At 40.1% G+C, this 18,906-nt stretch overlaps 1 protein-coding gene across 1 annotated transcript in view; it reads right to left on the bottom strand.

The window, feature by feature from the left end:
* The window catches only part of LURAP1L (leucine rich adaptor protein 1 like), a 52,137-nt gene extending 38,192 nt beyond the window's left edge, over positions 1-13,945 (bottom strand). Inside the window, exon 1 of the mRNA XM_045882415.1 lies at positions 12,676-13,945. Within this exon, the coding sequence (XP_045738371.1) occupies positions 12,676-12,978 (303 nt within the window). The 5' untranslated portion in view covers positions 12,979-13,945. The remainder of the gene's footprint in view (positions 1-12,675) is intronic.
* Between the last annotated feature and the right edge of the window lie 4,961 nt (positions 13,946-18,906).

Genomic DNA, 18,906 nt, shown 5'->3' with positions numbered 1-18,906 from the left:
CCTTATTCTAAGGCCCATACTCTTTGACTTTTAGTTTTTAAAAAGTTCAATCTAACTATAATTTTTTTCTTATCAAAACACAATATATACTTCGTGCAGAGAAACTGGATAAAACAAAGGATCTCAACAAAGAAACAGAAAAAGCCACGTATAACCCTACTATCGTATGATACCACTGTTAACACTGTGTTATTTTTTTTTATTTCAGCCTTTTGTTCCATATGTGAATATATCCATAACCATTTTCTCTCTTCCGTAAATATTTTTGCAACATAATTTTGAAGCTACAAAAAGTTCTATCATTCGCACATAAATAACCTGTCATTATTTGTCATTCAGATTATTCCAGTTTTTTCAGTCATACATAATACCAAATGTATAAACTTAAATTATATTTTTGTACAAATTCATTGTTTCCTTGCAGATTTCTATATCTATCCTAAGTATTACAGGCATCAGAACTGCCATGTCAAGAAGAATCTGTTTTCTTCTTCTTTTAATATGGCGTCAAGTTTACCTCTAAAGGTTCCTTCAACATCCACTCCCACCTGCCATGCAAGAGAGTCCCATTTCTCTCCTGCCTCACCAATGCTCTGCATTGCTGTTTTTTCATTTTGCAAGAAAGGCAAGAAAGTCTTTTATTTTAGCCACATGCATATAAACCTATGAGAAATCCACTGACCTTTTGTTGTACTTCATACCTGATAGAGCTTTCATCTTAAATTATAAATCCATGGCTTGTAGGCAGACATGCTGGAGCATTTCTCCCCATGGTGAATGATTATAGAGTGTGTCTTTTGATGAATAACTGGAATTGTCAATTAACAAATATAAATGAATAGACATGTTTGAAAATGGAATGTTCTGCCTTGGGATCCAGTGAAGGACGCACCACTGAGGAAATTTAAGCAAAGGATGCATGATCAGCTAGCTAGGAGGACATCTGGAATTGGTCCAGAGGACCTCTGAAGTTTCTTCCCACTCTAGGATGCTACGATGCTCTCTTCTATTTCTAGAGATTATTGACTTTGCCTCTACCTCATCAACAGCCATCTTTTTATACAAATAGAGTAACTCTAACTTCTGTCTTTGCCAGTAATCTGTCCAAAGTGGCAGCACAGTAAATTGTGCTTTCAAGCAGTGTGTGTGTGTGTGTATGTATACATACATATTATATATATATATATATATCATATATAGTACATAGATATATCAATGTATCATATATAGTACACACACATATATATATATATATACCAATGCTGTATCTAGAAAACTAGCTGCAACATGAGCTCCTAAGAGTCTCAATTTTAAAATTCTACACACATTTTCCAAATATATGTCTATAGTTACAGCTAAAGGTATTAAAGAAACTCTAGGTATGCTTGCATATGTTGAGAAAATTTTTAGGATACATAAAATATTCATAGTGGTCATCTTTAGGGAGTGAAAATTGGCAAAGGGGAGGTAGCTCTCTGAATTAAGCAGCCTTGAAAGTTGAACTTCATCACCATGAGGAGAGAAATTTCCTTTTCAACTTTGATCTCAAGCTTTGTTTAGTTGACACTAAAACAACAATGATGTAGACAAGTTTTGCAACAGAAGAAGATCAGGGAACCTGTTAGAATAATAGCCTGTGCCAGAAATCAGAGTTGTAACAGACATAGCTCACTGTTTGGGATGCTGGTATTACAATATTTTTATGAATTTACTGATGGTTGGGTATTAACATAGCAATAATTTTATTCTGCTCATCAAATATATGGAAAGTCAAAGACTTAATTCTAGCTCACTTCAGGTGGCCTAATTTAAAATACAAAGGAAAAAAAGAACATTCCATAATTTTTTTTAAAAGATTTTATTTATTTATTTGAGAGAGAGGATGAGAGGAGAGAGAGAGCACATGAGAGGGGGGAGGGTCAGAGGGAGAAGCAGACTCCCTGCTGAGCAGGGAGCCGGATGCAGGACTTGATCCCGGGACTCCAGGATCATGACCTGAGCCAAAGGCAGTCGCTTAACCAACTGAGCCACCCAGGCGCCCCAGAACATTCCATAATTTTAATTACAAGTAGTAATGCTGGGGTGCCTGGGTGGCTCAGTTGGTTAAGCATCTGCTTTTGGCTCAGGTCGTGATCACAGGGTCCTGGGATCGAGTCCCGCATCTGGCTCCCTGCTCCATGGGGAGGGTGCTTCTCCTTCTGCCACTCCCCCTGCCTGTGCTAGCTCTCTCTATTAAATCAATCAATCAACCAATCTTAAAGAAAAAGTAGTAATGCTAATAATTTTTAGTTCACACATGAGCAAGCCATATTATCTAGCAAAAATGTTTTAATTCAAAATAATTCTACAGGGCACCCGGGTGGCTGTGGGTTAAGTGCCTGCCTTTGGCTCAGATCATGATCCCGGGGTCCTGGGTTCAAGTCCCATGTCAGGCTCCCTGCTTCTCCCTCTGCCCAACCCCCCACACTCGCTCATGCTCCCTCTCTCTCTCACTCTCAAATAAATAAAATCTTTAAAAATAAATAAATAAAAATTATTCTACAAAAGCAATGCTATGCTGATGGTAGAGGGGTGGGGACACGCCTGTGACTGTGACATGCCACCTAGAACTTAGAAATGAAGGAAATGATTATCCTCTAAAAATCTGAAGTCAATTATAAGACATCAGAGGTCAGGTTGAGAACTCACCCCTAAAATCAGTCCAATATGACTCTCTCCTGATTGAAAGGAATTAACATTTTGAATAATAAAATGTATCAGAACATAGGCTGAACTGCAATGGCCATGCTGGTCAACGCAACCAAGGCAGTTAAAAGAGGACGCTGTCCGGAAGCTGCCAAATGAAGCGCTGGGTCCAGGAGAACCACGACACCATCACATTCTCATCTCACTCCTGTCCTGATTCTTTGCTTCTCCAGTCTTCTAGCTTCCCACTGCATAGACCCACAGAGAGAGGACTTATTCGTCAGTGATATATTATAGTTCTACTTTTATACATCGCTTTCTTGTAAGAGTCAATTTGAAAGACAATATTTCTTTAATTGAAAGCTCAAACAATCTGATTACGTCTTAATCTCTAGGAACAGAAGCTGTTTTGTTATCATGAGCATTCCCAAATCTGAAAATCTAAGATGTTTTTGAGCCATGAAGACTGAAGGCACACTAAATCCGTGGGGTGCCATTCTGCCTTCTCCACATGGAATGGATCACCTTGTGCCATGTTAGCCTTTTGGTCCAACTTTCCGTTTTTATTTATATTATTATTACCAGAAAAAAAAAAAAACTCAATAAGAAGATTATGTTAAAGTGGTATGTGATTGAGGAAGAGCATATTCCAATTTGAAGACTTAGTTATTTCTTGAATTGAAGAATGGTCTGATTAAGTCCAATATTTGTGAACAGAATTTACTTTCTAAAAGAACTGTTAAAAGTTGGACAATCTCTTATTATGAAAAGTGAAGTAATCACCTTTCTTTTTTATTGGTAACTAATTAGGCTGCACATAGGAAAAGTGACAGAATAAGATAAAAATGGACTAGGTAAACATTTCTCAAGATATATCAGGAATCCGTTTATATAACCCAACATCCCATAGTGCCTAGGTCATAGGTGGGTGAGGAGGGAGAAAGAAGTAATACATGAAAACTGTTTAGGATACTAACTGGCATGACAATCTAATAATTGTCAGGTAACAAATAAAATGTTATTGTGTAAAATAAGGAAAATGAAATCCAAACATGCCCAATTTACGTAAATGTGTATGTGCCATATATAGGCCAGCAAAATGCAGCAAAAGACCTCACAGGATTCACACCAAACTGTCAGCAAATGATTCCTTTGGGGTACAGAGTAATATGGAGCAGGTGTGGTGTCAGGGGTAGGTGAAGGGGGACTTTTCTTTTTATAATAGGTCTACATTTCTGGAAGTTTTATAATGAGAAAGCATATGTTTAACTTCCAAAAAGAAAACAATAACGTTTTTAAAGGAATACCAAAAGATCCATTGGTAAGTGTGATGAAATTACTGTAAAAATGTTCATTCATAATAACTGGGTATGCCCCATGATATGTCCATGTAGTACGGTTTGGGAGTGAATTGGATCCAGCATATAGCCAGGCTCACAGAAGTTGTTGTTTGAATGAATAGTTGGGAAACCACTTACAGAGACTTAGTCAAATTATCTAACCCCTATAAGCCATAGTTTTCTTATCTGTAAGATGAACAAAATAATAGCTATGTATAAAAATCTAGCTCAATGTTTAATTCCTTTATTTTTTTTTAAAGATTTTATTTATTTATTTGACAGAGAGAGGGAACACAAGCAGGGGGAGTGGGAGAGAGAGAAGCAGGGAGCCCGATGCGGGGCTTGATCCCAGGACCCCGGGATCATGACCTGAGCCGAAGGCAGACGCTTAACAACTGAGCCACCCAGGTGCCCTTGCTTAATCCCTTTAAAAAATGAGTTAGGGGCGCCTGGGTGGCTCAGTCAGTTAAGCGTCTGCCTTCGGCTCAGGTCATGATCCCGGGGTCCTGGGATCGAGTCCTGCATCGGGCTCCCTGCTCCGCGGGAAGCCTGCTTCTCCCTCTCCCACTCCCCCTGCTTGTGTTCCCTCTCTAGCTGTCTCTCTCTCTCTGTCAAATAAATAAATAAAAATTTTTAAAAAAATGAATTATTCAGATTTTATTTTTAATGCTTAGACTGAGATGTTTGAAATGTATGTTTGAAAATTTAACTTTTTTTGTGAATTCGAGAAATACAATTTACATTGGGCTCAATTTGAATCAATGTATTTCAACCACACAATCTGGGAAGTCCCAGCACAGTACTATGCAACTGGTATCAGAACCGAAAAATGAGATAATAGAGCTTTTGTTAGAAGAACAGCAACTTGAAGGTGCTGTTAAAATGGATACAAGATGGTGTCAGATTCCCAGTTTTCTAGTTCTATGAGTTATCTAAGTTCCAAGCTTATCTGGAACAGAATTTCTCAGGGAACAAAATGCTACCAGTTGCAAGCTTATAAAACTCTGGGTCATGAACACTACTGAGCTCCAGTACTGAGTTCTGAGCCTTGAGCCGGTCTGGGCAGAGAATCCATCAGCAGCTTTTGTGGAGTGGGAAAAAGTATTTATGAAGATCTTTATTATTATTATTATTATTATTATTATCTGACAGAGACAAAGCGAGAGAAGGAACACAAGCAGGGGAGTGGGAGAGGGAGAAGAAGGCTTCCCGCTGAGCGGGGAGCCGGGCTTGATCCCAGGACCCCGGGATCATGACCTGAGCTGAAGGCAGACACTTAACGACTGAGCCACCCAGGCGGCCAGTATTTATGAAGATCTTGATGACAGTGGCTAAAAAGAAAGGGTACAGTTGCTGGGGACCAGGTGACTTTTGGATACGTTCATTCACATCTTGAGTGTTCCTAAGACAGAGATTGTCTTTAGATCCTTTTCCTCCTGGAGGGTTTATAGTAAATAAACATACAGTTTAACATGTTTAACGTTTTGAAAATCTGGAAGAGCAGATATATACCTTTAATCTTGGGTGTCAACATGTGCATCAAGATATTCTAAAGCGTGAGAAGTAATTGTACAGTCATGGTTGAAAGCTCAGATTCTGACTTCAACTTTGCTCATCCCCTTACTGTGTAGGTAGTCTTGAGCATTAACAATCCTGCAATGTTTTATCTATAAAGGAGATATTAAAATTATATTTAGTTAAGATTATTTTAAGGTTTCAGTAGGGTAATGCACTGAAATGTTTAACTAACATAGTGCTTTTCCCATAGAAAGCTTTCTTTGTAAAAAAAAAAAAAAAAAAAACACCTAAATACTAGTCTCAGTTGGCAGACTTCCTAGGCTAAACCAAAAATTTGGTTCCACAGCTCTTTAATCTAGGCTACTATACTCTGCAGAATGCTTAGCTCATAGTATCTGTTTCATAAATGCGAAGCCTGAAATCAAAATCAAGATTTCCAGTTGCACTAAAGCTAGGCAAAGCCCATGAATATTTCTTTTTTACTTTTGTATAGAAACATAGTCTCTGTAGAACATGTGATCACACGGGAGGTGCCAGGATAGTCAAGTAGAGGAAATGCTTAAATCTGAATCAGTCCCGGGTGCCTGGGTGGCTCAGCTGGTTAAGCGACTGCTTTCGGCTCAGGTCATGATCCTGGAGTCCCTGGATCGAGTCCCGCATCGGGCTCTCTGCTTGGCAGGGAGCCTGCTTCTCCCTCTGACCCTCCCCCCTCTCATGTGCTCTCTCTCTCTCATTCTCTCTGTCTCAAATAAATAAATAAAATCTTAAAAAAAAAAAAAAATCTGAATCAGTCCCAAAACCACATTGCCCATCTGTGGCTACTCGTGTAAGATCAAAGAACAGCCATGTCATTGACATAACACCTCTTATTGCCATTGTCCTTACTATTTCTGAATGCCCATGTAATAGTCGATTTTCTTATATAATTTCACTGAATGCTTACAATGCCTTAATAGAGATGCTTGTATCCCTATGTTAACAAGAAAGCTGAGTCCTAGAGCAGTTATATAACTTGCTCAATGCCAGACAGTGGGGAGTGAAGGAGCCAAGATTAGAAAGAGGGCCACTGAGAGCCAGGTAGGCCTCCTGTCAGGAAGGTGGGCTAAGAGTCTCCATAGGGAGGGGTCACCGGGCCCTGGTGGTTTGTATCTTGACTTGCTCTAGACCTGACTGGAATCTCAGCTTGTCTAGCTCCAAACCCATGAAGGTTCCACCAAACCAGAAGCCTGCCCCTTGAGTGGTGAAGAATAACCTTTAAAGAAGAACAAAAGGACCATCCTTCAAAGAAAAACAACAACAACAAAAAATAACAAGTTCTCAGGGACTCCAGAGACTCTAGCCATAAATCCCAGTTTCAGAAGTAGTATTAAAAACAAACAAACAAACAAACAAACAAACCCTGAAGTCCTAACATGTGACAAATTCGTTTAATTGCGATTTATTAACTACAAAATGGAAGGTTAAAGATAATGTTTTTTTGTGCTGTCATGGAAATGAACATAATCAGTCTAAAAAAATCTCACAATATTTGTGGCCTCTCAAGATCAGGCCAGCATGGTTGTGCAACTTGACTGGACTGGAAGGGAATTCTTTTTGGTCAAGAAGTGTTCTTCAAGTATGTACCAATACGATAGTTCAATGTACATTCCTAGGTACAGGGCAGGGCTCCATAAGGTTTTGGAAATGTCACTGTTTTCAAGTTAGGTATAAATTCTTAAATTGTGTCTCTGTGCTTCTAGCAAAATGACATTACTACCTTTGTGTGCACTACCCCCAATTCTTGAGCCACTGTGCAAGGAAACCTGTTTCAACAAGATTTTTGTCAGATTTAAGTAAGCATAATAACACTCCATGTGTGTAATAACAGAAGAAACCATTATTAGGAATCCGTTTCCTCATCTCCTTGATGTCTTTATCACTAATATTAAGCTCCTACTTTGCATCATTATCAGCACTTTTAAGTCCTTGTCCAGGGCGCTGTCAAAAATTTCCTCAGCTTTACCTGTTCGTCTCAACACTGATGTCTGATCTCTGCTATGACATTGCGCACCTGCTGACGTGTTAGTTTGCAATCTTTCTCTGGCCAAATTATATTCCCATTTTATCTTTTCCACTATCTTGTGAACTCATCAAAGAAGGTACTTTCCGCTTTATAGCTTCTCAATTATATGCCTAAGGGTTTTTCTTAGATTTTTGTCCAACTTAAAAAGAAATCACTAAATGATAAAATAGCAAAAATATTATTGAAACTATCTAGTTATGAAAAATGAATGAATGATAGAACAAGTGATAGAAATCTCCTAGCCTATTCTGAAGCATATCCAAAGCAACTGTGAAGTTAAAATTATTTTTTGAGGGAATTTAAAATAACTTTTATTTTTATTACAAAGTCAGCAAGCCATTTAACATGGGGGCAAAATATAGAAAAGATCAATGAGAGAAAGTACCAAAAACCAAGTATAAATCTACCACTCATAAAAACTGTGACATTTTGATTTATGTTGTTAGTATCATATACGGACATGTCTGAGGGTATGTGTGTTTGTGTCTCATCTTGGGAATTGCCTAGAAAACTTTTTTAAAGCAAGAGTTGAGGAACTGGGTGGGGTATTTGAATGCATTAATAGTAAGAAAGGATGATTAACTAGCTTGAGATTGTTTATTCTATTAGATATATTATACAGCTTCTGTGCAAATAGCTGCCAAAAATATGGAAATCAGAACATAGTATTTCCATGGTAGTTTTCATAATGGCACTGTATTACCTAAAGATTAGTAATCATCCCGACATAATACAGAACTGATTGGAACCACAATATGGCATCAACAGGTAGTATATACTGCATTCCAAACTACTCTTTGATTTTTTGAACAATAATTATCTGGGAAGGCAAACTAGAGAGGGTGCATTAGACCCCTTCCAATTCCAGATTTTGATTCTTTAGCGATTGTCTCTGTCTTAGGCAAATTTGAAATTTCTCTCAGAGAAAAACTGATGAAAATAATTTTCACAGATATACAGATAACAGTAAAACTCTTTGAACATCTTGTAAAAGTGCAGTGTAAAATTATTACTAAATGTTTTTGACAGAGATTATTTACATTTATTGGAAAATATTTGGATATTTTGGATATATTTTGGAGATATTAGAAAACTTAGAGTAATTTTTCATAAGCAATGCTGAAAGTCCCATTCTTAAGAACATTTGTAAAAGGAGTCTTTGCATGGATGAAAGCTATTGGGAACATGGGATAAAAAAATTGACTTTTAAAGTAGCCATTTTGTTGTATATTACCAAGGTCTGGAGATAGATCTGGCACATGGTAGGTACTCAATAAATCACTGATTATTGAACGAACCTATATCTGAAACAACCCCTCACATGCATCCTGAGGACTTCTTTTCTTCGTCCCTTAGTACTCTAGGGGGTGCTGAGCTATCACAGCTCATATGCAGACTGGAACGAGGGGGAAAGTACAGTACAGGGAGTCAGATAAGAGTTCAAGTTGTGATTCTATTCACTAATTAGCTGCGTGACCGTGGCCAGCTAAGCCACAATGATCTCATTTGCAAAACGTAGATGAAAATACTTCCTCTTTCCCAGTATGACTTTAGACTCAAATGATGACAATTATTAAAACACTCTGAACAGAAAAGTAGTGAACACGTACTGGGCAGACTTTGCACAAGAGGCCTGACATCTCTTTCCAATTTCATTATAAATTTCATATGTACATCTCTGCATCTGGTTATTGTATTATCAAATTTCCTTATCTCTAAATTCACAATAAAAATGCTTACATATTGGGAAAATCTGCCTCCTCCCCCAAACATCCTGATCATTACCTTAAGAGTCTCATGCTCTACCGACTGAGCTAGCCGGGCGCTTGATCATTACCTTAAATTGGCTTCCTGTACCAAATGCATGCCTGCAAATTTTCTTTTCTAATATTTTCCCTCCCACAAGCTTTATTATGTGTGGTGCTATTTATGTTGTTAATAAGGGTTTCGCCATTAAGAAGTCTGGCAACAGAAACAGTTTCTCCCCCCTCTTCAATCTCTTTCAAGTTGCCTTTTTTACAACTGCATCTCTCAGATCTCTAAGAGCACTGATTGTAACATCACAAATAAGAGTGAAGGGGTGGGTGGGATGGGGTGGCAGGGTGATAGACATAGGGGAGGGTATATGCTATGGTGAGTGCTGTGAACTGTGTAAGACTGATGAATCACAGACCTGTACCTCTGAAACAAATAATACATTATGTTAAAAAAAAAAAAAAAAAGAAGAAGAAGAAGAAGAAGAAGAAGATAGTAGGGAGGGGGAGAAAAAAAAAAGTGAAGGGAATTCTCCATGAAGGCATAAAAGGAGATGAGAGACAATGATGAAATCGTGTGTATGTAAAGAAGTTTGTGTTAAGACTGCCTCCCTGCAAGTCTATGCAATCCTGTGTCAATGGTGTACACATCTATCTCAGAGGAAAAGAAGGAAGGCTTAATTCCTGGAAGTCTCTAGAAAGGTTTGTGCCTGGCTCAGGTGTTTCTTAGGAAGGAGTTCCGAGGGCAGGCCCAAAGCCTGGTAATTCCAGACAATCCAGAAGAACAATCTGTGGACAACTAAAAGTAATAAGCATGAAATGTGGGGTCATGCATAATACAAAGGAGGTTAACTCAGTGCCCATAGTACAGGGCAGAGAAGAATAGGAAAATCACAATGAAGAAGTCCTATTCCACTCTGGTTCTCTTACTTCTCTGCATGGGGAGCCGAGGAGGGGACAGGAAGAACTGCATCTGTTCAGTGTTTATAACAAAACTGCCAAGTCTACATAAAAACAAATCTGTTGCTTCCCAGTCATGCTGAAGCTGGGGGTTTTAGCACCCAAAAGAGTTGTGTAAAATGGGGTAAATGGGTCTCACTGGCAGGGGAATATACCTGTCTTCATCTCTTCTCTAATGTCTCATGGCTAATGTTCTTATTTTCTTCCTGGAGACCTTCATTGGAGCACAAAGTTGTAATACAAAACATCTGTTCTGGCATAAATTCTCCTGGAGCTACTGATGCTTCATACAGAAGATATAACAAACAGTCAATTTAGCAATTTGTGGCTGCTATTGTTGGGGTTTCTGTTTGTTTTTTAAAAATGTATTTAGGGCGCCTGGGTGGCTTAGTTGGTTAAGCGACTGCCTTTGGCTCAGGTCATGATCCTGGAGTCCCAGGATCGAGTACCGTATCAGGCTCCCTGCTCGGCAGGGGGTCTGCTTCTCCCTCTGACCCTCCCCCCTCTCATGCTCTCTCTCTCTATCTCATTCTCTCTCTCAAATAAATAAAAATAAAATAAGATAAATGTATTTATTAATATATCCTAATCACACACAGCAAGATCTGGCTAGGGGAGACAGAGTTTTATTACGTCTATGATATTTTCATTAAGAAAAACAGATAAGTCTAGAAAGTGTCCTTAGTTGAAAAGAACCAGTTTCCACCCCCCCCCATGGAGTTCTTCAACACACTTGGTTTGATTTACTACAAATAATAACTGGCAAATGAGTGCAAGAGACTTGAGAGCCCTAGACAAACTTCTTGCCTTTTTCATTTTGTATTTTCAGCACCCATAGTAAATGCTTAATAAGTACTTTTTGAATAACTAAGATATATAACCTGTGTGTATTTAGACAGTGAAACATGAATAAAATAATTTGCAATATACACGGTGCATGAATATATACACACAAATGCACATGTGCACATATATATACACCCATACATATAGAGGTGCTGTGTGTGTAATTTGCCTTCAACATCTGAACATTCCAAGTAGGAAGAAAATAGATCCGAGATATAAAACTAAAGTCCTTAGGTAGACCAACTTTAAAGATCTTGAGATAGGTTTTTTAGGGTGATATCCTGGGACCTTTACGTAGATAACACAGTGAAAATTCTGAACACAGGACATGATCACTGAAGGCCGGTTTTATACACTTAAATATTTGCCAAGATTATGCTGTGGAATTTATTACCTCCCAAGTGTTCCAAATGCAGAAAGAGGGGAACTAGGGAAACACCTCTGGTTCCTTCTTTTTAATGCAAAACCCTAGTAGACAGGATCCTTTAGTATGGAGAAAATCCTCACCATCCTCTGGGTTGACTGGGACCACCCTTGCAACTTTCCTCTGCTCCAGGCCGGTTGAAAATCCTGGTGCTTTGTGGTTAGTTTCTTCAAAGGATTTAGGAAGGAATTATTTCCTCCCCCTACTTCACTGTGCAAATAAACTGAGGTTCACAGAGGCCAAGTGACTTGCCCCAGAACTCATGGCCGGTAAATAAGTTTTTCCGTTTAAGTACATCCGGAATAACAAGGATTCTCAGACCCTGTACCAGTCTCATTGTCCTACCCTTAAGGTAATGTTTACCAGCGACACAGAAAACAATTGCAGATTGAGGACTGAGGGGGGAAGGGTAGGAAGCGGTCATTAGCAAATCCCTGGGCCTGGGGGTCACCTGCTCGCTAGGATCAAAACAGTGAAACCAGCTATTCCTAAGGACCTCAAGGACGAGTGGGCCATTGTTTTCAGAACCAGCTGTGGAGAATCAGCCTAAGAGTGGCCTCGGAACAGCTGCGGCGGCTGCACCAAGGGGCGGGGGCGGTAGTGGTGGAAGAGTGAGCTAGGAAGGCTCGCTGGCAGGGACCCTGCCTCGCCACCTCTCGGCAAACCAGGAAGTAGTTCTGCTTAAGTGCAAAGGACTGAGCCGCCTTTTGAACCGAAAGTGTGAACGGCACACAGCAGGCCCCAGACGGGCTTAGTGACTGCAAACCCTCGGCGGGCAGGGTGCCCGGGCGGGGGAGGGGGGGAGGGGGCTGCGGGCTGGCAGCTAAATGGTCAGAGTCGGAAGCACCGAGTCGGCGCTATCACAAAGTACACAGAGCAAAACAGGCTCTGCTATCCTGGCAAACCCTGACCGAGCAAAGTCCGGGGTAAACCAGCCTCCAGACGCGCGCTTTCCCTACCCCGCGTTTCCCACGCGCCCCGCTCTCAGCTCTGCAGCCTCAGCCGCCCTGTCTCTGCGGGCCCATCTTCCGATCGCCCCACCTTTCGGCAGGGCCCTCATTCCCACAGCGGGCGCACCGCACTCACCATTTCTTGCCTGAGGAAGTGCAGCTTGGTTTCCAGCCTCTCCAGGGCGCTGCAGTGGCTACGACGTGGGGAGCCAGAGGTTGGAGAGGACGAAGAGGAGGACGACAAGGAGGGAGGGAAGCTGCAGCTGCTGCTGCTACCACTGCAGCCGCCTCCACCGTCGCCGCTCCCCCCGCAGGGGTCCCTGTCCCTTTCCAGGGGAACCGGCTCCTCCCCACGGAGCGAGCGCACTAGGCTCTCGGGTACTTTGCGCCCCAGCTTCAGCTCGATGTCTCTGAGGTCTGGCAGCGGGCCGTCTTCCATGACTTTTCAAGAACGAGGATAATGGTAATGAGACGCAGCGGATGAGAGGCAGCCGCGGCCTCCAAGGCTGCGGCGAAATGAGCGGACCCCTCCCGGCGCCGGGGTCTCTATCCTCGGCGGATGGAGTGCACCGTCCGCTCCATAACCGCTTGCGCTATTCAACCCTGAAATCCGCGCAGGACGAGGCGGCTCGCAGCCGCAGTTTCCTGGGTGCTGTGGCTCCTTCGACACTTACTAAGATTTTAGAGATCGCTTCATCCTCTTCCTTTTTGGCTACCCCACTGCCAAACGGAGTTAATTGATACTGCAGAGAGGACAAAATCCGAGTATTACAAACCAAAAGAAAAGAGAGGGAAATGAAGTCTGCTTTGGCTTTATGGGGGGAAAATTCACACTATAAAACTGTCCGTTCACATCTCTGCATCATTCACTGGTTGCCCATCTGGTACCACGCGACACAAAGTAATGATGTGGCCACACTCCAGGGTCGTTTCATTTTCCAGCCATATGTCTCCAAGCTTTCGGAATATTCTGGATTGTCAGAAATAATCCCTGGTCAGTGATAGAGGAGGTCGGTCGTGTGCATGGACGCATAAAAGAGATGGTTAGCTTAGCAGGAGTTTAACGGCTTCCTTGTTGTAGCAGAAATGCCCTTCTTCTCATTTAGGCAGTTTGATCCAAGTCATTGTGTTCCTCCGAGCCTTGGAAACTTTAAACTCCACTGGCAGGTGGACCAAACCAGGGCCAACCCTTCTACCGTATGTCACAGGAAAGAAGAGCAACAGAAAATTTCCCACCCTGTTGGTAGCCCAGTTCGGCGAACTGCTTTAGTTGGAAGTACGCTAATATGGGTGTTAGAGTTTCAGTTTTCCCAGCGAAATTGCCCAATGATAGCCACAACCTTTAAAACAGTTAACAGAAGTTGGAGGAAGAAGATTGACTTTAAATGTAGTGTCATTTCCCACCCCCTATCTTCCTATAAAGCAAAAGTCTAGCTTTAGAAGGCTTTCCAACTTTTACACTAGTAAAAAATGAAATTATTTCACCAAAAGTTCAGTAGGAATGTATAGCTAGAATGAATTATCTTACCAAATGTTACAGTACTTCACTGCAAGAAGTGAAGAATTATATAGTCAGAATAATTTATATGACTACTGCAGTAGGAGTGGATTTTAAAGGAGGGAAGTTGCTGAGCTACTTTTCATTATGGAGAAAAAATATTGAACGGAGCTAGTGAAAAAGTTGTCTTTGATAATTTATCTATATATTTTTTAACTATTTGGAAGAGACTTAAAGCATACAATTTATGAGATACTTTTACCAAGTAAGTTACTATGAGCTACACGGATTATAGGTTTGACTCAACATTGAATTTGTGTTAATAATCTTCAAGTAGAGGATACTGTTTTCAATTCAGTAAACTCTCATTTTGGGGTTCCATTGGAATGTTTGAAAATACGGGCTCCTCTATTTTTGGGACAAATAAATATTTGTGTTCTTGTTCCTTCCTCAGCTCCATTCCCAAACATCACTCAGGTTTTATACTGAGCACATGGGCAAATACATTTCAGAGTCTGTTCTTAGTATAGCCTCATCTAAGAATTATAAGGATAGAGAACATAGGCCTTCAGAATGAAATGTTTCATGTCAGGGAGAAAATTGCTAAAGTTCTCTTATCAACATGCCAGAAATTTGTGTGTTATTTCTCACTCTTAGAAATTAATGAAGAAAATAGTTGTAAATTAAGTGGCCCATTTTTAAGTTAGAAGAACCACTTATAGAACTGAAGGAGAACAATGCTAAATCTCAACTCACTGATAAAACATACTTTGTCCTAAATTTGGAAAAACCACAAACTCATTGGATAAGAATTACTCTGTGACATATAACATGGAAGGCTTGCATTTCATTCAAGAGCAGGTTGTGTGTGTGTGTGTGTGTGTGTGTTTTAAACCCTTACAAAGTTCAGCATAGGGCTGGCTGAGAAGAGGAGCTCACAAACACAATAGCTGGCTTGCACTTGGCCAATAAGAAAAATGTGTATTGTCAAATTATCAGTATAAATGTCTAAAAAGGGAATACCTCCTTTGCTGTGAGTCACAGACAGTAAAGTTAGTACTTGATACTGAAGTTGAGAACTCAAAAATATAAAAGTTTTTTTTGTTTTCATTTTGAATGTCTGCTGAGAAAACTCCTCAGAAAATAAAAATAAAGCCCCAATGTATCCAGCGTCAGCTTACAGGGCTTTGTTAGATTCAAGATAACCTAGAATGCCCTTAAGGATCTGGGTGGTCAGCTTTTTGTTCTCAGTACCTTGAAGGCAGGAGGGTGGGACAAAAATTGAAAACATTAATTTGGAGAGTTAGAGCCAGATACTGGAGGAACTGGAGGAATTGAAACTTTGGTAAGGACCGACAAAATATGAAAGGCAGCGGGATCCAGTTTACAGATAGATAAAAACCCTCAAAGACGAAGAGCAGGACCAGAATCTGATAACTCACAAAGGTAGGCTGGAGTTTTCTTGTAATTTATGAAACAAATATTTCCTATAGTTTATGAAACATGAAATTTCTTTCCTTAGTCACCCTCCTTTTTGATTCTTGTTTACAAAATAGATCTGGTCTCATTAAGAAAAAGGCCTGTATGTAAAGTAACACTTTGTGCCAGTGCAATATAAAACAAATGCAAAAATTTTAAGAAAAGCTGTTTTGTTGAGCCTTTCAAAATTTCTCAGTTTAATGGTTTATGTCATTTAAAAGTAGAGACATTTGGGGGCACCTGGGTGGCTCAGTTGGTTAAGTTTCTGCCTTCGGCTCAGGTCACGATCTCAGGGTCCTGGGATTAAGCCCGACATGGCTTCTCCCTCTCCCTCTGCCCATCCCCACCCGCCCACCCCCCGGAGCTGCTCACGCTATTTCTCTCTCTCTCTCTCTCTCAAATCAATCAATCAATCAATAAAATCTTTAAAAAATAAAGTAGAGACATTTTGAATGCCAAAATGTTAATTTTCAAAACATATTAGAATCACAGAACTGTTATTAGCCTTCTTATAGATTGTGTTAACTCTGTCATTAATGCTTTATATGGTCTGGTCTAGGACATTCCTTACACAAAATGTTAAAAAATAAGGGTCTATTGTTTTTTACCTTTGAGTCTTGAGAATACTTCTCCTGTCATTTAAAAAAAAAAAAAAAGTGTGAGAGATTTAACTGCTTGCTAACCTTGTATGTTAGCCTTTATGTTAATTACACATCTTGATTTGAGAAATTAGCTGTCAAGAACTTGTAGTAGTGGGTTTAAGATGGGGGCCTGGGGTGAGAGTGAGGTCATCACACATAAGAAAGAGGAAGAACAGAGAGAAATAGGGAAAAACTCTTCTCAATAACCTTTTCCTATTTCCCCAGCTCTCACTCTTAACAGCATTCCCTCCCTGCTCCTACCCTTCTTGTCCATCTCCAAACACCTCCTGTTTCCCCAAGACTAACCTATTGAAAAGTAAAATTATAAAAAATAATTCTTATATTATTTGTTTGTGCTATAACTTTTTAGATCCAGACTACTTTATTATCTGCTTCCTTTTCTGACTGCCTCAACTGTGAACTGGATTTGCCCTTTATTTTTCTATTTAGAATGCATAAGAAATCTAAGCATGAGTGTTCAACTATGGAGAATAAGAGACTGATTTTCCTTCCCAGTTGGATTGTGTTCACAGAAAAGGCAAGAGAGCCTCTTACTTATCATTACAAAAAACAAAACAAAACTAAAAAGAAACATAGTGGCTAATTAAACAGGAACATGGTTGGACTCAGATGACAGGTTTGAAAAGAATGCCTCAGTCGCAGAAACAGTTGATGTGATGCACACTTCACACATTCCACCCTTAGAACGCTTCCTGGTATGAGATACAGTACTTTCAGCAAAAGTAGACTCAGCAAGACTCTGTGTGGCATGAGTCATGCCACTGCTTAATCTGCTGCTGGCATTGTGGTTAAAAGAAGAAAGGCCTTCCACCTTCCCTCTGGCCCTGGTTGAAAGTTTGCAGCATTCCCAACTCTGGCGGGCAGAGAGTTCAAGCACGAGGGCAGAGTCTCTAATCTGAGACTGCTCTTCCCACAGTGCAGAATAATAGCAAGCAGCTCACAGCCTCAAATTACGCCTACGAATTTTAGGAAGTAACTATTTCATGGGTATCAGATTCTTTGAATTTGTGTTTTAAATGTGTAGAGCTGCTGTTCTTATAAATGTTTTTGTTCATCTGATGAACTGCTTGACAAGGACGATGTCATCGCAAAACTAAAGAATGTTGATCCTATCCATACAGAGTAGAATTAGAGATGTGCTAAAGCTATGAAGACTTTACCCTGCCTGTTTATAGTCATTTAATTCACCTATAATTTTGTAGGTGGGTTGGATCTGTTTTACTAAGTAAAATCATCTAGTTTGTTACCAACTAGAGAAACATTTACATGTGTATGCCGTGTAGATTGCCCTATCTATCTATCTATCTATCTATCTATTCATCTATCATCTATCTATCTGAAATGTCTCTCCCTAAGGAGCACAGATCCTTTAAATAGTACCCTGATTGGAATCTAATTAATATTTATAATCACAGCTAAACACTTCCCTGGGAGATTTAGTAGACAATACTAAAAGTAGGTCACCAGCATCTAAGTCTGCCTTATCCCCTCTTCACAATCCCTGTCAAATCTCTCTGTCTTCATTATTTGTAATAGAGTCCTTTATTTGCTTTTACTTGCTTTTCTGAATTCCTACTGAAAGGTGCAGAGCAGGGCTCAGAAAAGTGATCTCTTAGGTGAAGTTAACCTTGGTCAGTTCCTCTGTAGCCATTCCAGTTTGGCTCATGGAATGGACTGAGAGGTTATTTCAATGGTGTGCTGGTACTTGTTTGCAACTGCCTCTCTGAAAACATAAAAATAACTGATTTATAGCTTTTGACAGTTTTCATGGTGTAAATATTCCCACCATGGCTGATTTCAAATTTCCAGTATGAGTTGAGGAAGGATGGGCACTAGCCCAGCATTATAATAGTATTCCCACCATATAGATACATTAGACATAAGTAGCTTCAAGAGCACAGATCGTAGTAAAATGTAGTCAAATAATTAGGAAGTGATGCATTTTGATTACTTATTGCCTTTGTTTTAGAGTAAGTTACCTAATTTAAAGCTTGTACGGTGTAGTTTTTGAAATAATGGCTGTGTCTAGCAATCAAGTTGCAAAATTCCTAAAAATTTAACAATCTGCTCCTGCAAACTGGTATGGGATGCTTCCAGTGCATGTCTGGTTCATAAAATATTGGAGGATGATCATTAATTACAGTTAAGAAAGGAAACAAAAAATTCAAAGTCAGAAAAAGCATACAGGTTAAGGTCTAAAGGTTGGGCAAAGTGATGCTTGGGGAAATGAGTTCCAAAGTCAGAAGCAGGAAGATTAGGGAACTCATGAAAGTGTGTGTGGTCATTTCCTGGGGGCCGTCATAACAAAATACCACAAACTGAGTGACTTAAAACAACAGAAATGCAGTTCTGGAGATGAGAAGTCCAAAATCAAGATGTTGAGAGGGCCAAGCTCTCTCGAAAGCCTTAGGGAAGGATCCTGCCTTACCCCTTCCAGCTTTCGTTGCCCAAGTGTTCCTTGGCTTGTGGCAGCGTAGTTCCCCTCTGATTGTGTCCTCACATGGCTGTCTTCCCTCTGTGTCTGAGTTCAGATTTTCCTCTTCTCCTAAGGACAGTAGTCGTATTATGTTAAGGCCACCCCTCCTCCAATATAGTTTAACTTAGCATATTAAAACAATAAGAACCCCATTCCCAAATGAAGTCACATTCTGAGGGAGCATAGAGTTAGGATTTCAACATATCTTTCTGCATAGGGACGATTCAACTCATAACATTGTGGACTGGTGTT

The sequence above is a fragment of the Mirounga angustirostris genome, unplaced genomic scaffold, assembly GCF_029215605.1.
Source record: "Mirounga angustirostris isolate CCGP_5_RB_7025 unplaced genomic scaffold, mMirAng1.0.hap1 SCAF_15, whole genome shotgun sequence".
Classification (NCBI taxonomy): domain Eukaryota; kingdom Metazoa; phylum Chordata; class Mammalia; order Carnivora; family Phocidae; genus Mirounga; species Mirounga angustirostris.
Note: the sequence above shows the minus strand (reverse complement) of the source record. Positions and strands in the feature narration are given on the sequence as shown.